Consider the following 16,698-nt stretch of genomic DNA (forward strand, 5'->3'; position numbering starts at 1 on the left):
TTTGAAGACAGTGTTTGAAGATATTTTTTGCTGTTCAACATTTAAGGTGGGAGATGTTGAGGCCATCACATTGTTCCACTAAGCAATGTTCTTTGTAGGAAAAGCACTTTGGTATAACTTTATCTTTTCTTGTTGGTGTTGTACGAAAATAATGAGAGGATAATAGAATTAACATTGAACACAAAATGTGGAATACATTATTGAGCATTCACATCAAATGCTATCTCTTGCTAGTTTATTTTCTCTTTATTTAAAGGTTACTCCTTTTCAAGAAATCTCTAGGCGTCATCAAAACTTTATCTCCGTAATCTTTGATGAAAAAATTCAAATTTAGATATCCAAATTAAAGCATTATGAAGTTTATAAGCCACCCAAATTTGAAGAGAAGAAATCTTTAAAATCTCTCTAATAACAACAATTTGATACAATTTGTTGTAATTCGATATAAAGAAAAACGAGCATTTCTAAAACATTATATATAATATAAGGTACATTTAGTACTTGATTCTTTCAAACTAACAAGCTTTGGACTTGTTAATAGTTCTAGTAAAGGAGAAAAACCATTCGACTTCTTTCTATAAGAATCTTCTTGGTGTGAATTATTGCAAACTTGGCTGGTTATACGTGTACTGTTTGTGGTTGACAACAAAAAGAAGTGAACTGTTTGTGATGTATGCATTGATATATAAAGACAAAATGATGGTGTAATTTAGCAAAATGAAGAAATTAATGGACCATTGGTTGGGATTATTTTGGAGAAACGAAGAAACATATAGAAAGAGAGTGACGTCGATAGAATATGGGGAGGAGATTATATTGAAGGGAAAAGACACCGGATCATCTTCTCTCATATATCACACCCACACAATAACATTAATTTGGTGAAATACTTTCAAGGGATAATGTGATCAATACAAATAAATAACAAATTGTATTGGTGCTAGGAGAAGCATGAAAAAACAAAGAAGCAAATACTGTATATATATGCTCATTTGTAATTTTGAAATAGCAAATTTCTTCGCTAAGATTTTAGCCTACATTATTTTCTTCAGTCCACTTTTTATCATTTTTTAAGTTAGAGAATATGAACTAAAACTCAATTGCTCTGCACAAAGACGATACTGACGATTAGTCCAATTTAGATATTCAAATAAGACTTAAAGTATAATCATATCTTCGTCTTAGTGGTCAAACATGTTTTTGTTAGCTATCTCTTAGACCTAAATCAAGTGGAGGTCAGACGAATCGGTTTCCGATGAGTATCTCCGTTTATCCAGATTTGAAAACATTAAAATAACCATCTTCTATATATCATCTTCTGCACCGGTTGAATCCAGAGTCAGGTTTTATATTATTTGTTTGTCCATGCAAGGAGAAGTGTAGAATGCGGTTTGGGTCGTGGAAAATGATCGGGGATTACAAAATGTAACAAGAGATCTAATGAAGACGGTCTTTTGCCCCAAAATACATGTTTTTCAGAACGAATATTATATCACATATGAGTATTATATTAAACCGTTATGGTTTATGTACCCTGTTATCGTTTTACTTTACTTTTTATGCTTTAACCGTTTATAGAACCCTGTCGTTTACTCACTGAAACGTTATTTAACACGTTGTTAAAGCTATGGTCAACCAACACCACAAGAAATCGGCAATACCGATACGTGTTATTTTTTCTTACAAACATATTCATGCAAGAGGGCTATTTGTTGTAATTTTATTATGAAGCTTTCCATGTCGACAAAGCAACTAAGTGACAAAAAACAACCGCCCGTATTAACCCGTGAGATCCAAACGCTTCCACTTTCACGCGCTCCTTGCGTTACTCACAAAGTAATTTTTGTTCAGATTAGTGATGTAAATTACCACTATTAACTCCAACACACGCATCACGTTGATCTCTAAGCAGTGTTTAGTTCCCTTTCACAAACCAATTATGGAGTGTGTTAACACGCGCTGTAGCGAGCGTGTGTGGGGGAATGTGGAATAGTTCGTCTGAAACACCACCACTAAATATTATAATGTTCGCTTCGTCAGGTCTGACTAATACTGATTTAATAAAAGGGATATTTTCAGTTAAATTTTTATAAAGTTTGTCGTACTGTTATTTCTCTCTAGATCCCTATTAAAGCCTCTGACGGAAAGAAAAGTTTCAATCTCATTGAGAGAGAGAGAGAGAGAGAGAGAGAAACGTTTAGGCAGAGAGAAGAGGCAGGTGGACAGACATCTTTTTGTTTCTCCTTGTGGACACTTTAGCTTCTGTCTCTATCTCTCGCCTGGATCTTTTGTCTTCGAAGATGTAATAAGAGATCTTATTATTACCTTAAAAATAATTGGTCCCTTTGTAATAATCTCCATAGATTTCTTTGTCTCTCCGACTCCACAAAGCTTAAGCTGTCTTCTCATACTAAGGTAAAAACCTATTCTCAGTACTCTCTTATTTCTGTGAAATCCATAGCGTTTTCTTGTTTATTCGATTCTGTGTTTTGGTTTCATTGTCTTTTCAAGCTGTGGTTCTGTCACAAGTGTGTTTTGTAATAGATTTATCTTAAATTCTGTGTGGAGAAACTTAAAACACACACACGAGTTCTATAGAAACTCGCACATGTATTTCTACAGAGTTTGAGAACCATTATTATGTCGACAAATCCCATAAGTTTTATATATTATAAAGTGGGAATAGATTTGATGTATTTCACGGAATCGGCTAACGAACTTTGTCTCATCTTCATGTTGTTGGTGTCTATGTTCAGTGTGTCGCAAGTTGGCATATTGTCTTAATGAGTAGTATTTTATTATTTTGTTTTATATTATACAGTGTAACAATTTTAGATTCCATCTTTGACCACCAATAAGATCTTCTCACATCAAAGTTTTTATATTTTATTACTATTTAATAACTTTTGTTTCCATGTTTTTTCACTTTGGACAGCTACTTAAGCATCGATTCCTTTATGCAAATAGTAGAGAGAATCTCACGTCAACTCTAAGGAAAAAGAATAAAAACAGTTGCTCATAAAATATACTATTAGTTTTGATTTTCATAGTAAGAAATCTTTTTAGGAATCTATTCTTCTGTCTTTCTTTGGTTGTGAAAGGACCAGAGAGGAACAGTGAGATACTTTCCAGAGAATCTCAGTTTGTGGTCTCTCTTTGTGAAATCTTTATCTCTATCTTGTCTAGATTCCCCTACTTCTGTCGAGTTACTTAGTGGCCAAGATTCACTTATTTATACTCCCCTATATCTTATCTTCTTGCAAGTTGTTGAGAGACTGAACTAAAGCCTGCTCTTCTTCTTATCTTTTGTCTTGTTCTCTGTCTTGTCTTGCTGATATATAAAGGCTCTCCTGGTTAACTGCAGAACGTGTGAAGAGCGTGAAAGATCTTTATTTCTCTCTAATGGCTAAAGTTTACTGGCCGTATTTCGATCCTGAATATGAGAACTTGAGCACCAGAATCAATCCTCCCAGGTAATAATCACCAACTCATTTCAGATTATTACATTTAAGTGTTGGATGTTGCTTCTAAAGCTTATACTTCTAGATGGTGTTTCTTGTTGCAGTGTGTCTATAGACAACACTAGCTGCAAAGAATGCACTCTTGTCAAGGTAACCATCCTACTTAATTTCTCCTATTTATTCGATTTGATAATTGTCAGTAAATTTGATGCGTGTATGAGTGTTTATTAATAGGTTGACAGTATGAACAAACCTGGAATACTACTTGAAGTTGTGCAAGTTCTAACCGATCTTGATCTCACTATCACCAAAGCTTACATCTCTTCTGATGGTGGATGGTTCATGGACGGTAATACTTTCACATTTAGACATTCACAACAACAAATTTCATTACAATGAAGCATCTCACTGGTTTTGTTTTCACATCTTAATAGTATTCCATGTCACTGATCAACAAGGAAACAAAGTTACTGATAGCAAAACCATCGATTACATCGAGAAGGTACGCAATTACAAACGCTATAAATGTGTGGTTTGTATAATATATCATGATTGATTTTGAGGCCATAAACAATTTAGTAAATATTTTAATTTTTTGTATATTTATATATTAATTCGAATTTTTTTGGAAGTCTACAAGGACAGTGTTACACTTGGTTGTGTCCAGAACCGGCTCTGTCTATATATATGCTTTGGTTTTCTAAGACAATATATATATGATTATTGTTTTTCTTGTCAGGTGTTAGGACCAAAGGGCTATGCTTCGGCTTCACAAAACACTTGGCCAGGTAAAAGAGTCGGTGTCCATGCATTAGGCGACCATACATCGGTCGAGATTATTGCTCGTGACCGTCCTGGTCTCTTGTCTGAGGTCTCAGCCGTACTAGCAGACCTCCACTTCAATGTAGTGGCAGCTGAAGCATGGACTCATAACCGTAGGATCGCGTGTGTTCTCTATGTGAATGATAACAAAACCTCTAGAGCCGTTGATGATCCAGAAAGATTATCTACCATGGAAGAACAGCTCAACCTTGTGCTGCGTGGGTGTGAACAAGAAGATGATGAGAAAGCTGCAAGGACGTGTCTCTCCATTGGTTCGACTCATGTTGACCGTAGGCTTCATCAGATGCTTTTCGCTGATAGAGACTACGAAGCAGTGACTAAGGTTGATGGTTCCGTGCCAAAGATCACGATTGAGAATTGTGAAGAGAAAGATTATTCTGTGATAAACGTGAGTTGCGAGGATAGAGCCAAGCTCATGTTCGACATTGTATGCACGCTTACGGACATGCAGTACATTGTGTTTCACGCAACGATTACATCCAACGGTCCTCATGCCTCTCAGGAGTATTTCATCAGACACAAAGATGGTTGCACTCTTGACTCAGAAGGAGAGAAAGAGAGAGTTATCAAATGTCTAGAAGCCGCAATCCATAGAAGAGTCAGCGAGGTAAGTTATAACCCTAAAAACAAATTTAATTTGGTGTTTCTTGCATTAGAAGGTAACAAGTGCTTTAGTTTCTGTGACATCTATTTTGGTGTTTCTTGCATTAGACGGCAACAAGTGCTTAAGTTTCTGTCACATCTATTTTGGTGTTTCTTTAATTAGAAGGCAACAAGTGCTTATGTTACTGTCTGATATTCAACTCTAGGGTTGGAGTCTGGAGCTGTGCGCGAAGGACAGAGTTGGATTACTGTCCGAAGTGACTAGGATTCTGAGAGAGCACGGGCTTTCAGTGACGAGAGCTGGTGTCACGACAGTAGGAGAACAAGCGGTTAACGTTTTCTATGTGAGAGATGCTTCAGGGAATCCAGTGGACGTGAAGACAATCGAGGCGTTACGAGGAGAGATCGGTCACAGTATGATGATTAACGTCAAGAACAAGGTTCCAAGCAAGAGATGGAAAGAAGAAGGTCAAGCCGGAACAGGAAGAGGATGGGCTAAAACCAGTTTCTTCTTTGGGAATTTGCTGGAGAAGTTGTTGCCTTGAGGGAAAAGGTAAGTCATATCAATCAAATTACGTTGTGTGGATAAATGTACCGTAAAAGGTGTAGTAGGTGTGATTGTGTGGTCTATAAGGTCTAGTGGGGTGTTTTGACTTGGTCAGAGATTTTGGTGGTTTACCGGAAATTGAACCGAACCAAAACCGGGTTTTTGGTTACTTAGCTATAGTGTGACCGTGAAATGCACCATTTGAACATGTCTATAATATAATAGTAGTATGGAACTTTTCCTAATGGAAGGTTTGCTTTTGTAAATGAACCATGATCTTTGGTCAAATGTATATTATTCATGTTTGTTATAAACTACTTTTTTAGAAGTTGATCTATTCTATTATGTCGATAAATAATATTCATGTTTCATTGTATTTATTGTTCTAGATTTTTTCACACAAATTAAATAAATCACTAAATTTCATCTTTTACCTCTAGTTAGTAAATTATTTTATTTGATTATGTTAATTAATTAACTAGGAAAATATGGGTAAAATTAAAAAGAACTTACAATCTATACTATTATTTGAAAAGTATATTTGCCTATTTGTCATATTTTTCCATAATTTTAGGTTTATTCAATAGTTTTTATAAATATTTTATATATACAATTATTAATATTTAAATATGATAATTACAATATTTCATCTATACAAATATTTGATATTATGTTATTTGTTATTATATAAAAATGAATTTTATAAGGTGAGTCAGTGATTTTTTTTAAAAATAATTTTAATAATATATATTAGATAATAAATAATTTTAAGAAAGATTTTTCCCTTATATCTCTATGAAAAAACTATATCTACATTTTTGGTATTAAATTTTTTTAATTTTTTGGATTTTGTTAATATAAACTCATCGATAGTATATACAGTTTATTATTTTTAATTTACTAGTGTTTAGTTTGAAAAAAAAATATTTTCTTAACAATTGTAAATTATGCTAATATGTATTACCACAAAAAGTCATATTTATGTTCTACGGATACAAATGCAGTAGTTGATAACATGTTCTACGACAAACATACCAAAAAAACTTGTAAAGAAAAAAAATGAATATTTAAAATATAACAGATCTCTTAAACATTTAGATTTATTTAGTTACTGTAAAAATATTTTAAAATAAGATATACATTGTGTTGTTATTGTGTTGTGTAGATAATTCATATATATATATATATATATATGTATATATTGTGTTGTTATTTGGAAATAATATTTTCTATTATAAAAGTTAAAAGTAAGATAAAATATTTTATAATTAAATATTAATCAAACAAAAATATATGTGAGTATTTTAAAATATTTGACTTAATAATAAGCATTTATATTTTGATGAAAACTTTATCGTATATAATAATTTGATGTTTGATTTAAACTTTTAGAAAACTTTTGAATTAATAAGATATAAAATAATAAATATTTGTAAGACGATTATGTCTGCATATAGAGACAAAACACCTAGTTAAATATATAAAACATAAAATGACTTTTAAAATGAAATAAATTTTAGATTCTAAAACGACAATTAATCTGAAACCGAGAGAATATTTAATAATATGGAACCTATGTTTGGATTCTATTTTTAAATTGGTCAACCATGAAAGTCAGTCGATTGACTTAAGGCATTTTTAATCCAACTCTATTTCTTTACTTTAAATGGAGTAAAAGTGAATATGAAATAACAAATGCTTTAAACCAATATTTCACTCAATTTTGAAGTTTACTCCATAAATAAAATAATTTATTCTTTGTTTGTTCATGACTTTATTATAGAATGGAGAATAGAGTATAATTGGAACATTTTTATTTCATATTCAATTTTACTCTATTTTAAAAAGAAAAAATAGAGTTTTACATTGGAGATGCTCTTAGCATAAAGCAGTAGAATAAGACATATACTTTGTAGAATAATTCAATGAAAATATACAGTCATATGTAATTCAATCTCTGTACAAACAAATATTTTATGAAGTAAGGTTAAATAAAATTTAGCTAATAATAGGCCCTTTAATTGAGGAAGGCTAAAGAAGAGTAGATGTGAGAAAGTAGGGAAGCGATAAAAGAAAACCTCATGGAGTGCGGCCTCGGATAAGGCTAACCAGCCTAGCTATCCGGTCTAAAGTCTAAATGATGCATGAAATCAAGAAAAAGTAAACGGCTTGCTGTTTCCATGTCCTTTCTATACTTCTTTATAATGTCCATATATGTATTTTAAGCAATACTTAAAAGGTATAATCTCGTTGCGTGACCCCTACAGAAGAATTATATGTACTCGTTCTCACAGAAACAATCAAATAATACGTTTATATTTAAGATTCAGGTTGCGTATTTTATTTTTATATATATGGCATAACTGTTCTTGAAGACTTCTTATATGTTACGTGAGCATACAAACAAAGCCAACCCGGAAAAAAAAAAAAAAAAAAAAAACAAAGCCAACCCGGCTAATTGAGGTCTCGAAGATAGACAGTTTTTATTATTATTAGATTTATCTTTCGTTGACATGCCAAAGAATTTACTCATCAAATCTCCCTTTATTAAATAAATTAACATATGTTTTTAGCTGTTTACTACTCGTTATCATAGTAATGGTAAACATATATGCTTATCAAAGCGGTCCAATAACTTTCATACTAGTAAAACAAGTATTTAAGAAGAATCATTATTAATCTAAAGTCAACTATAAACATGTAATACAGTGAGTATTATGTAGATGTTACTAGATTACGGTAACTTTGATTAGTAACAAAACATGTCAGTAAGTATATAACCAATCAAGTCTTTAATAGTGAATCCATGGGTGGAGGAATGAAGTATTGGTGGGAATTTGAAAAACGTGCTCACCAACCCAAGTACATCCTCATCCTAAGGTGCACTTTTGTAGCTCTTGCGAGTTTTATTCTGTTCTTCATTATATGGATCTTATTATTACGGTCAAGAGTGTTTCATTTCGCGATTCTCTTTTATATAGAAGGTGGAAGTTTCGTCTTGCAATATCGTTTTGTTAGTAATCAGTGGCACTTCATAAATATACAGCAGAGAACATTCATTATTTCACTCTCTTCTAACAGATTTTGTGAATTGGCTTTATGCAACTCAAGTAATATTTAAAACTAAAATGTAACACCTAAATAAAGAATAACTAGATTAGGACCCGCCCTAAAGGGCGGAAATTGATTTGTTAAATTTCAATTAATAATATATAGTATATATAATATGTGTATATAATATTATATATATTTTGTGTAACATTTATATATATATATATACATATTAAACATATATATAATATTTTATTAAATATATATAGAATTTAATAGTATTATAATTTGTGTTGTACTTGTTATTAGTTTGTATTTAATCTTCTTTCATTTTTAGTATAATAATTTGCCTTGTCACACTATTTATTTTTTAACTTATACACATAGTTATGTCCTTTTTCAAAAAAAAAACTTATACACATAGTCTCGTAAAATGTAATATATAAAAAAACATATTTAAAAAATCTACTGACCATATGCCACTATTATTTGGTTGTTTGAACAAAAAAAAATCATGTTCTTGCATAACTGTGTATGTTGTGATATGATGTAGGTGAATAGTAAATATATGGAAGTAAAGTTAGTGATACGAACATGAGCCTATGTTAGTTTATGCCACAATTATTTGGTTTTTGGAAGATCAATGAGTATAAGCATACATGGTCTTTGTATGCTTACGTTGTAAATGAGTCGGATATTTTTTCTCTTATGTCTGGAATGATATGGAACTCGTTGATTTAAGAGTGGTTCAGTTTTATATGATCTAATTATATTAAGAGATAAACCAAAAATATTATAAAAATGTTATTGGTTAGGTTTAACTAATCTATATTGGTTAAGATTTGGTTTAATTTAAGTTGATAGGTTGCATTGTATAAGAGGCATGATATATTCTAACAACAACTATGAAAGAGTCCAAAATTTAAATGAAAACTTCAAATAGTAGATAATCTCTAAATTAATAGATTAGATAATTGTACTCCGGATAAAATTCCCTCCTACAATATTCCACCAAAACATCAATTAGGACAGAGCCATCATATAACAATAGAATCTCTAAACTATATTAGTATAAATCCTTTCGGGCTTCCATGGATAAGTAAAAGGTTTTACCGGCTTCATCTTATTTTCCCCCTAATTTTTTATAAAATTTAATCAACAGTTTGACACAAAAAAAATTAGCAGTTTGACCAAAACAATAATATAAACAGTATGCCGATAAAATAGTTTTTTGAAAGTTAATCGATTGGATCTTAGTTCGCCAAATATCTGAAACGAAAAGAATTTTTGTTTTTTTTGTCAACATGCTACAACTATAATCATAATCATATTACAAACTGTGATCATTATTATGAAACTAAAAGAAAGAACTTTTTCAAACAAAAAAAAAAAACTAAAAGAAAGAAAGAAAAGGTCGAATTCAAGATAGATTCATAGTAATGCAGCCCCAGTCAGGTTTCGACACGTGGCATCACGTGTCGTATAGACATTCCGCGTACGTTTAGTCTTTGCCTCTTTCCCCTTTGATAATACAAACTCCTTTTTGGTAATTTTGTTTCTCCTCTCTCATTATCATTCTCACAAAGCGTCCACGGGGTTCATTTGCTTACAAAGAGCTAAGAAGACTCGAGAACATCACAGAGTCGCAAATAATTCGAAACCCAGAAAAAGAGGCACGAAGAACACTTTATTCAGAGGTATATTAAATCATCAAGCAAAACAACAGAGGATTTATTATGTTTTTTTTTTTTTGCTGCACAATAAAAGAAGTGATCAAAAAGAGTTTCGCAAAGACATTTAATGTTTACTGCGTTTTAGTCTCAATTTTAATTTATTTTTCATACGTTTTGGTGGGTAGAATCAAGAAACCGCTTAATAGAGTCAGTATATTAAACAAGATGGTGAGTGAAGGAGGAGGATCAGTTAGCCTATGCTTCGAGAAGATGGAAGGAATCGTGATCACCGAGTGGAAAGACATCCCTGTGGAGCTTCTCATGAGGATCCTTAACCTTGTTGATGATCGGACGGTCATCATTGCTTCTGGTGTTTGCTCTGGCTGGAGAGATGCTATCTCCTTTGGTCTCACTCGTCTCTCCCTCTCTTGGTAAAACAGTTTCTCCAAGATGGTTTCAGTTCCAAGATTATGTAAGAAACTAGGAGGAATATTTGATTTTTTTATTTTATTTTATGTGTGTTACTTGTTTAGGTGCAAGAAGAACATGAACGGTTTGGTTCTGTCTCTAGCTCCAAAACTCGGTAGGCTTCAGACTCTAGTACTAAGACAAGACAAACCGCAACTCGAAGACAACGCAGTGGAAGCCATAGCGAATCACTGTCACGAGCTACAAGATCTTGACCTAAGCAAAAGCTTGAAACTCACTGACCATTCCCTCTATTCTCTATCTCGCGGTTGCACTAACCTCACTAGCCTCAACCTTAGCGGCTGCACTTCGTTCAGCGACTCTGCTCTGGCGTACTTGACAAGGTTTTGCAGGAAGCTCAGAGTTCTGAATCTTTGTGGTTGTGTGGAAGCTGTATCAGATAACGCATTGCAGGTACCGTTTATACATTAAACTCTCTCTGTATATATCAGCAAACTAAAACAAATGTGTGCAGGCTATTGGAGAGAACTGTAGTCAAATGCAGTCGCTAAACTTGGGGTGGTGTGAGAAGATAAGTGATGATGGAGTCATGAGTTTAGCTGATGGCTGTCCTGATCTAAGAAGCCTTGATCTTTGTGGCTGTGTACTTATTACAGGTAAACACTTAAGTATAAGATTTTACGGTTTATAAGAGTCAGGGCGGGTTCTAGACACAACCGGATGAAACATTAGAATTAGCCCCACATTTTAAAAAATTACTCTGGCAATGCAGTAAATATTTATTTTAACCTTAAGATTAGTTATAACATATATTGATCTTATAAATAATTTTATTTATTAGTATTTGGTTAAATGGATGTAAGCATTTTAATTATTTTTAATCTGTGTAAAAAAAATCAAAATGACATTATCTGCGAAACAGAGTATTGTACACTGTGGCATCTCCTAAGTATGTTTATGGTCTCATAAATCTCAGATCCAACCATCAGAGTTTCTGTATCCTCTTAAGACATTTCATGTTGTTGTTGTTGTTGTTGTTCCAGATGAGAGTGTGGTGGCTTTGGCGAATCGCTGTGTACACTTGAGGTCATTAGGGCTATACTACTGCAGAAACATAACCGACAGGGCCATGTACTCGCTGGCTCAGAGCGGAGTGAAGAACAAACATGAGTTGTGGAGATCAGTAAAGAAAGGCAAATTCGATGAAGAAGGACTAAGAAGCCTTAACATTAGCCAATGCACTTACCTCACACCTTCAGCGGTTCAAGCGGTCTGCGATACTTTCCCTGCGCTCCACACTTGTTCAGGCAGGCATTCACTTGTTATGAGTGGTTGTCTGAACTTAACCTCGGTTCATTGTGCTTGCATCCTCCAGGCTCACCGCGCACACACACACTCTGCTTTACCTCACTCTGCTCATTGAACTAGTGTGTAAAGACAAGAGGGGCCCTCTCTCTCTCTCCCTGGGCATGTGTACATACAAGCCTAGAGGTTAAATAAATAAAGGCTTGTTTGTTTGAGTTTTTTTCTTCCAATCTTTGACCATGCAAGTTAACCGTGAACTGAGTACAAAGTAAATTACCTTTTCAGTTCTAACAAATTTATAAACATCTGCATGCATAGAATCTTCTGTAATTGTTCCATCAATAATATATAAATATCCAGACTCCAGATTACCTATTATCTTTGTTTTACTCTGATAAAAATGGAAAAATACTTGTTAACTATATCATTTATATGCTATCACATAATCATACATGAGAATATGAGATGAGTATCATTAACTATAAAAAACTATGATATATATGAAATGACACGTCGATAACATCATGTTATTCATTATTGTATAACATCAGAAGTCATAACCTTCCAACATGTTTGCATCCTCTGAAGATTGGGAAAACTCAGCGCTTGTGAGGACACTGATGACAGAGAAGCATGTGAAAAAAGAAAAATCCAGGTTCTACTTGACCATGCAAGTTAACCGTGAACTGAGTACAAAGTAAATTACCTTTTCAGTTCTAACAAATTTATAAACATCTGCATGCATAGAATCTTCTGTAATTGTTCCATCAATAATATGAATAACAAAATGAAAATGGAGTCAAGTTGGAGTAGAATGAAAATGCACAGGGAGTGGGAAGATTGCAACAAAATGAAACAAAACTTCTAGTCACTTGGCCCTCAGGTTTGTTGAAGATGAAGTGGTTGAGTTGGAAAGCAAGATTCAGGCAAGAGACAGTAGAAAGAGAAGAAGATGAAGGCCGAGGATAAAAAGATAGAATCATGTGCTGAAACTATTGACAAAGATAGTGAAGAGGTGGGGGAAGCTTGATGTTTCAGACAAATAAGCTTTAAGCTCTCTTTTGTTAAGTAAAAAAAGCTTTGTCTGAGATCATTTGGCCCTTATGGTTGTTGATAATTGTTGAATACTCAATTTGAGTGTGAATAGCACCAATGGAAGAAATATTATAACAAAAAATTATAAAGCAATCTTGTAAATGATTACAAAGTACAAACAGTGCATTTTCCTCACTTTTGTACTTATTTTTAACACTTTGTTAAAGTTTGATCCATCAATCATCATCATTGCAAAATATAAATTTATATATATAAAGAATAAATAACTTTGTGGCTGCAATCACATGCACATGTGATACCATCACTTTCAATGTGGTATTTGATCATTTGCCTTTGTATACGATTTCATCATCGTCTACATCAAATGCTGGATTGCAGAGACATCTGAAGAGTCTACCAATCCCCTGTAAAAATATTAAAGTCAAGAATCTAAACATTTGTTGATGGATTTAACAAGTAGCATCATAAAATGAATCGTTAAGTGAGAATTGTACCTGAGTGAGCAGAGGAGTTCTGTATGAAAGTGGTTGTGAAGAATCATCATCGCTGCTACTGTCATCATCATCATCACTGCTTTCTTCATCTTCTCTTCTTGATGTTGCACCGTTCCTAGATTGCTTTCCTTGCTGTACAAGCAACAATAATCTTGAATCAGCCAAAAGAAACAAAAACAGATCAAGCAATGTGATATGGTTTTATCTTGTTGGACAAAAACCTGGAAAATCTTCCCAAGAATCTTCAGAGCCATTGCTCTAGACTTAAGCTCCTCTTTTCTCAAGTTGTTTTCACGCAATACCTAACCATAGTTTCAACAATCACCATCATTCATATCTTGTGTCTTGAGATCCAACATACATAAGCATTCAAAAAGAACTCACCATCTGACACACATGTAACAATGTCACTTCAATGTCAACTACATTGAGTTTCCAAAGAGATCCCATCAGTGTTTCTTTGTTTGTCTGAATATGAGACTCCAACTCATTGGCAGGACTAGTCCCATCTTTCCTGAATCTCCGGCTACTCTCTTCTTGCAGCTGAAGTAACTGAAAAGCACCTTTGGCTGCACTCATCTGTGATTTCCAAGAATGCCCTTTGTTCCTAACCCATTCAGCTACAAAAGGAACTCCTAAGTAAAGAGCTCTCTTCCCAAGCTCTTGAGCTGCTTGTCTTGTGTATACATATCCAATTGTATTCAACATATCCGCTCCAAAAGCTACACACAAGTCCATTCATAAGAATAACTAACAAGTAAAAGAAATAAAGGAAGGATGGAGACAAGACCTGCATCTGATAGTCTCTTGGCTTCAGATTCAGCACGGTGTATGAAACCTTCTTTGTCTCCATGGACGTATTGGTTTAGAAAATCTTTGAGAAACCTAGCTAGGTTCTCTTCTCTTTCTCTCTGAACAGCCTGCAAATAAAAAAAAGGAAGAATGATCTTTGTTTATGTAAGATTGATGTATATAAAACAGCTATCTAAAATATATGAGTTTGATTTGCCTTTAGTTTGTCATGAATCTGATCAGCGTTTTCGGTTTCAGAAGCCATTGATGCAACAGCTAAGTGACCAATGTAATCCTCGAATAGTTCACTTCCAAAGAGAAGAGCGAAGACAGCCGTTGGATCAACCATAGTTTCTCTGATTCATCAAACCATTAAAGATTCTCAAAGAAAGAAGAGAGAAACAAAACATTGTTTCTTCAAAAGAAGAAAACATTACTTGGGAGCTGAGATTTTTCCAGTCTGATCATAAGCTTCACGAAGAACAGGATCACTGAGAACCTGGTAAGCTTCACCTAAAACCTGTTCCGTGTCGAAGAAGTAAACTCTTGATTTTATCAAAGACTATTTAATAAAAACCAGAAAATGGATGTTATTATAAAGAACTTGCCTGAAACTTTTCAGCAGCTAGAGGATCACCTTGATTTTTATCAGGATGAACTTGTCTTGCCTAAAGAGTTAAAAAGTCAGTCATCCAAGAACAGTGAAAAATCTTTAAAAAAAGAAAGCAAATTATAAAAAACAACAAACCTTGATGTAATAAGCCTTGCGAATCTCTTCCTCGGAAGCGGAGGGAGTGACACCAAGAACATCATAGTACACTGTTTCCTTCACCATGATCAGATCAAAGCAAGAGATGTAAATTTTTGTGTAGATAAGAAAATAAAGGTTGGTTTTGGTAGTCTGTGTGTGAAGCTTTTAGGAGATGTGGGGAAGAGAAGAAGTTGGAACAGAGTCAGGGTCTGTGTGATCTGCTTGAAGAAGCAAATAAAGATAGGAGATGTCTTTACAGTTATGCACTTTTGGTTTAATAATAAAACTTTATAGCGGGAGGCTACACTACACATTCACTATCTCTTTTTAACTGTCCACTCAATTGCTTTATATCATCATTCATCTCATGCTTCCTTTTTTATTATTCATTTGCTTTTTTATTATTCAGTATTGTTAAACATACCGAAGAAAAAAGAAGATGATGATTTATGCAATATGACTGTCATCTGTATATTTAATCATTTAGCTAAATGAAACTTAAGAGCATCATTAACCCTAGCACTCCATTAGGAGTGCTTATTCATTTTTTAGTAATAATTATGTATTAAGAACTCAAATTAAAAAACTTCTAAATTTGATCCTCCAATGCAAAGTTGCTTATTTTGGGATGCTTAAAAAAATTGTTAAGCTTTTAATGTCTTTGAGCTTTCTGAAACTCTTTGAGAACTGACTGCAAATTTTTTGCCAGTTTAGCATCTGTAATGTTCTTAATTGGCTGCACATTGTTTATATTCAAACAGGTCTTTGCACATATCATCTATGATCCAATAGCTTCAACTAATTTATAAACCAAAATAAAGCTCAAACTTTCTCTAGTTCTCACAGAAACAAGCAACTCTATGGTTCCAAAGAGAAACATAAACATCAGAGGTATACATGATGTGTTGACGCAATCATCCTTCAAAGAGAAACATAAACTGAATGTTGTAATTCAGCTCTGTTTTTATCTAAGTTGTAAGAACAAGAACATGCTGACTACCAAAGGAAACTTTGCCAACAAATGAGCAAGAAAAGCCACCGACTTACACACATAGCCAATGAAGTCTCCCACTTCTCAAGTATCCTCTGGTCACTTCTGAAGCGTTGTTACACACTCCATCACACCTGCGTTGTTACACACTCCATCAATACATATCACTCTAAGAAAACCAACGACTATGTTAGACCACAAACACAAAGGAAACATGTAATCAATCATATACAGCAGAAATCTTGAATCTTTACTGACTAAAACAGAACAGGATAATATTGATAACATAACAGAAACTTCAAAAAGGCAAAACAAGAAGTGATTTAAGAATCGAATCAACTCAGCATGTGATTTAACAGGATAATCAAATCGAAACGAAAATAGAGCTATAAGCCTAAAACGTAGGCTAAAACAGAACATGATTCAACAGGATAATATTGATAACATAACAGAAATTTCAAAAAGACAAAACAATACAGTTATTCGACCAGATTAGATTTACCCCAGGAATTCATTGAGAGGATTTTGATTTTTCTTTTCTGCAGCAGCCGCCGAAGTAGAGGTCTCGTGGAAGAGTTTTATGTCTTTGAGAGAAAAGCTTGAATCTTTTAACAAAAGCATCATCATACAGATCAAACACAGCAGCAGCCAAAAAGGCTCAAACTTTCGTATCAATTCCACAAAAAGACTCAGACTTTCAAT

The 16,698-nt window shown here is 33.5% G+C and overlaps 3 protein-coding genes across 3 annotated transcripts; 2 read left to right on the forward strand and 1 right to left on the reverse strand.

Annotated features, from left to right (window-relative positions):
* The first annotated feature begins 2,152 nt into the window (after positions 1-2,152).
* LOC108817461 (ACT domain-containing protein ACR3) lies at positions 2,153-5,782 on the forward strand. The gene is made up of 7 exons (XM_018590156.2): positions 2,153-2,415; positions 3,365-3,473; positions 3,566-3,611; positions 3,696-3,810; positions 3,896-3,963; positions 4,201-4,911; positions 5,114-5,782. The coding sequence occupies exons 2-7, from the start codon at positions 3,403-3,405 to the stop codon at positions 5,450-5,452; spliced, it is 1,350 nt and encodes a 449-aa protein (XP_018445658.1). The 5' UTR covers positions 2,153-2,415; positions 3,365-3,402; the 3' UTR covers positions 5,453-5,782.
* A 4,125-nt stretch (positions 5,783-9,907) lies between these two features.
* Positions 9,908-12,287, forward strand: LOC108817460 (F-box protein SKP2B). Its single transcript, XM_018590155.2, has 5 exons — positions 9,908-10,202; positions 10,364-10,609; positions 10,712-11,060; positions 11,122-11,263; positions 11,651-12,287. The coding sequence occupies exons 2-5, from the start codon at positions 10,404-10,406 to the stop codon at positions 12,028-12,030; spliced, it is 1,077 nt and encodes a 358-aa protein (XP_018445657.2). The 5' UTR covers positions 9,908-10,202; positions 10,364-10,403; the 3' UTR covers positions 12,031-12,287.
* A 780-nt stretch (positions 12,288-13,067) lies between these two features.
* LOC108816139 (chaperone protein dnaJ 10) lies at positions 13,068-15,353 on the reverse strand. Its single transcript, XM_018588709.2, has 9 exons — positions 15,003-15,353; positions 14,863-14,922; positions 14,692-14,774; positions 14,472-14,610; positions 14,253-14,382; positions 13,847-14,184; positions 13,684-13,764; positions 13,463-13,594; positions 13,068-13,372 (listed from the first exon to the last, which is right to left on the reverse strand). The coding sequence occupies exons 1-9, from the start codon at positions 15,087-15,089 to the stop codon at positions 13,292-13,294; spliced, it is 1,131 nt and encodes a 376-aa protein (XP_018444211.1). The 5' UTR covers positions 15,090-15,353; the 3' UTR covers positions 13,068-13,291.
* Positions 15,354-16,698: the final 1,345 nt, after the last annotated feature.

The sequence above is a fragment of the Raphanus sativus genome, chromosome 7 (genome assembly GCF_000801105.2).
Source record: "Raphanus sativus cultivar WK10039 chromosome 7, ASM80110v3, whole genome shotgun sequence".
Classification (NCBI taxonomy): Eukaryota; Viridiplantae; Streptophyta; class Magnoliopsida; order Brassicales; family Brassicaceae; genus Raphanus; species Raphanus sativus.

Bases quoted from the DNA above. Each gene is read 5' to 3' on its own strand.
- LOC108817461 (XM_018590156.2), top strand. From the start codon at position 3,403: ATGGCTAAAGTTTACTGGCCGTATTTCGATCCTGAATATGAGAACTTG. The intron at 3,474-3,565 runs GTAATAATCACC...TTCTTGTTGCAG, and splicing joins ACCAGAATCAATCCTCCCAG to TGTGTCTATAGACAACACTA. The intron at 3,612-3,695 runs GTAACCATCCTA...GTTTATTAATAG, and splicing joins AAGAATGCACTCTTGTCAAG to GTTGACAGTATGAACAAACC.
- LOC108816139 (XM_018588709.2), bottom strand. From the start codon at position 15,089: ATGGTGAAGGAAACAGTGTACTATGATGTTCTTGGTGTCACTCCCTCC. The intron at 14,185-14,252 runs GTCTTGTCTCCA...ACTTGTGTGTAG, and splicing joins CAAGAGACTATCAGATGCAG to CTTTTGGAGCGGATATGTTG. The intron at 13,595-13,683 runs GTTTTTGTCCAA...TTGCTTGTACAG, and splicing joins TTCTTGGGAAGATTTTCCAG to CAAGGAAAGCAATCTAGGAA.
- LOC108817460 (XM_018590155.2), top strand. From the start codon at position 10,404: ATGGTGAGTGAAGGAGGAGGATCAGTTAGCCTATGCTTCGAGAAGATG. The intron at 10,610-10,711 runs GTAAAACAGTTT...TTACTTGTTTAG, and splicing joins ACTCGTCTCTCCCTCTCTTG to GTGCAAGAAGAACATGAACG. The intron at 11,264-11,650 runs GTAAACACTTAA...TTGTTGTTCCAG, and splicing joins TGGCTGTGTACTTATTACAG to ATGAGAGTGTGGTGGCTTTG.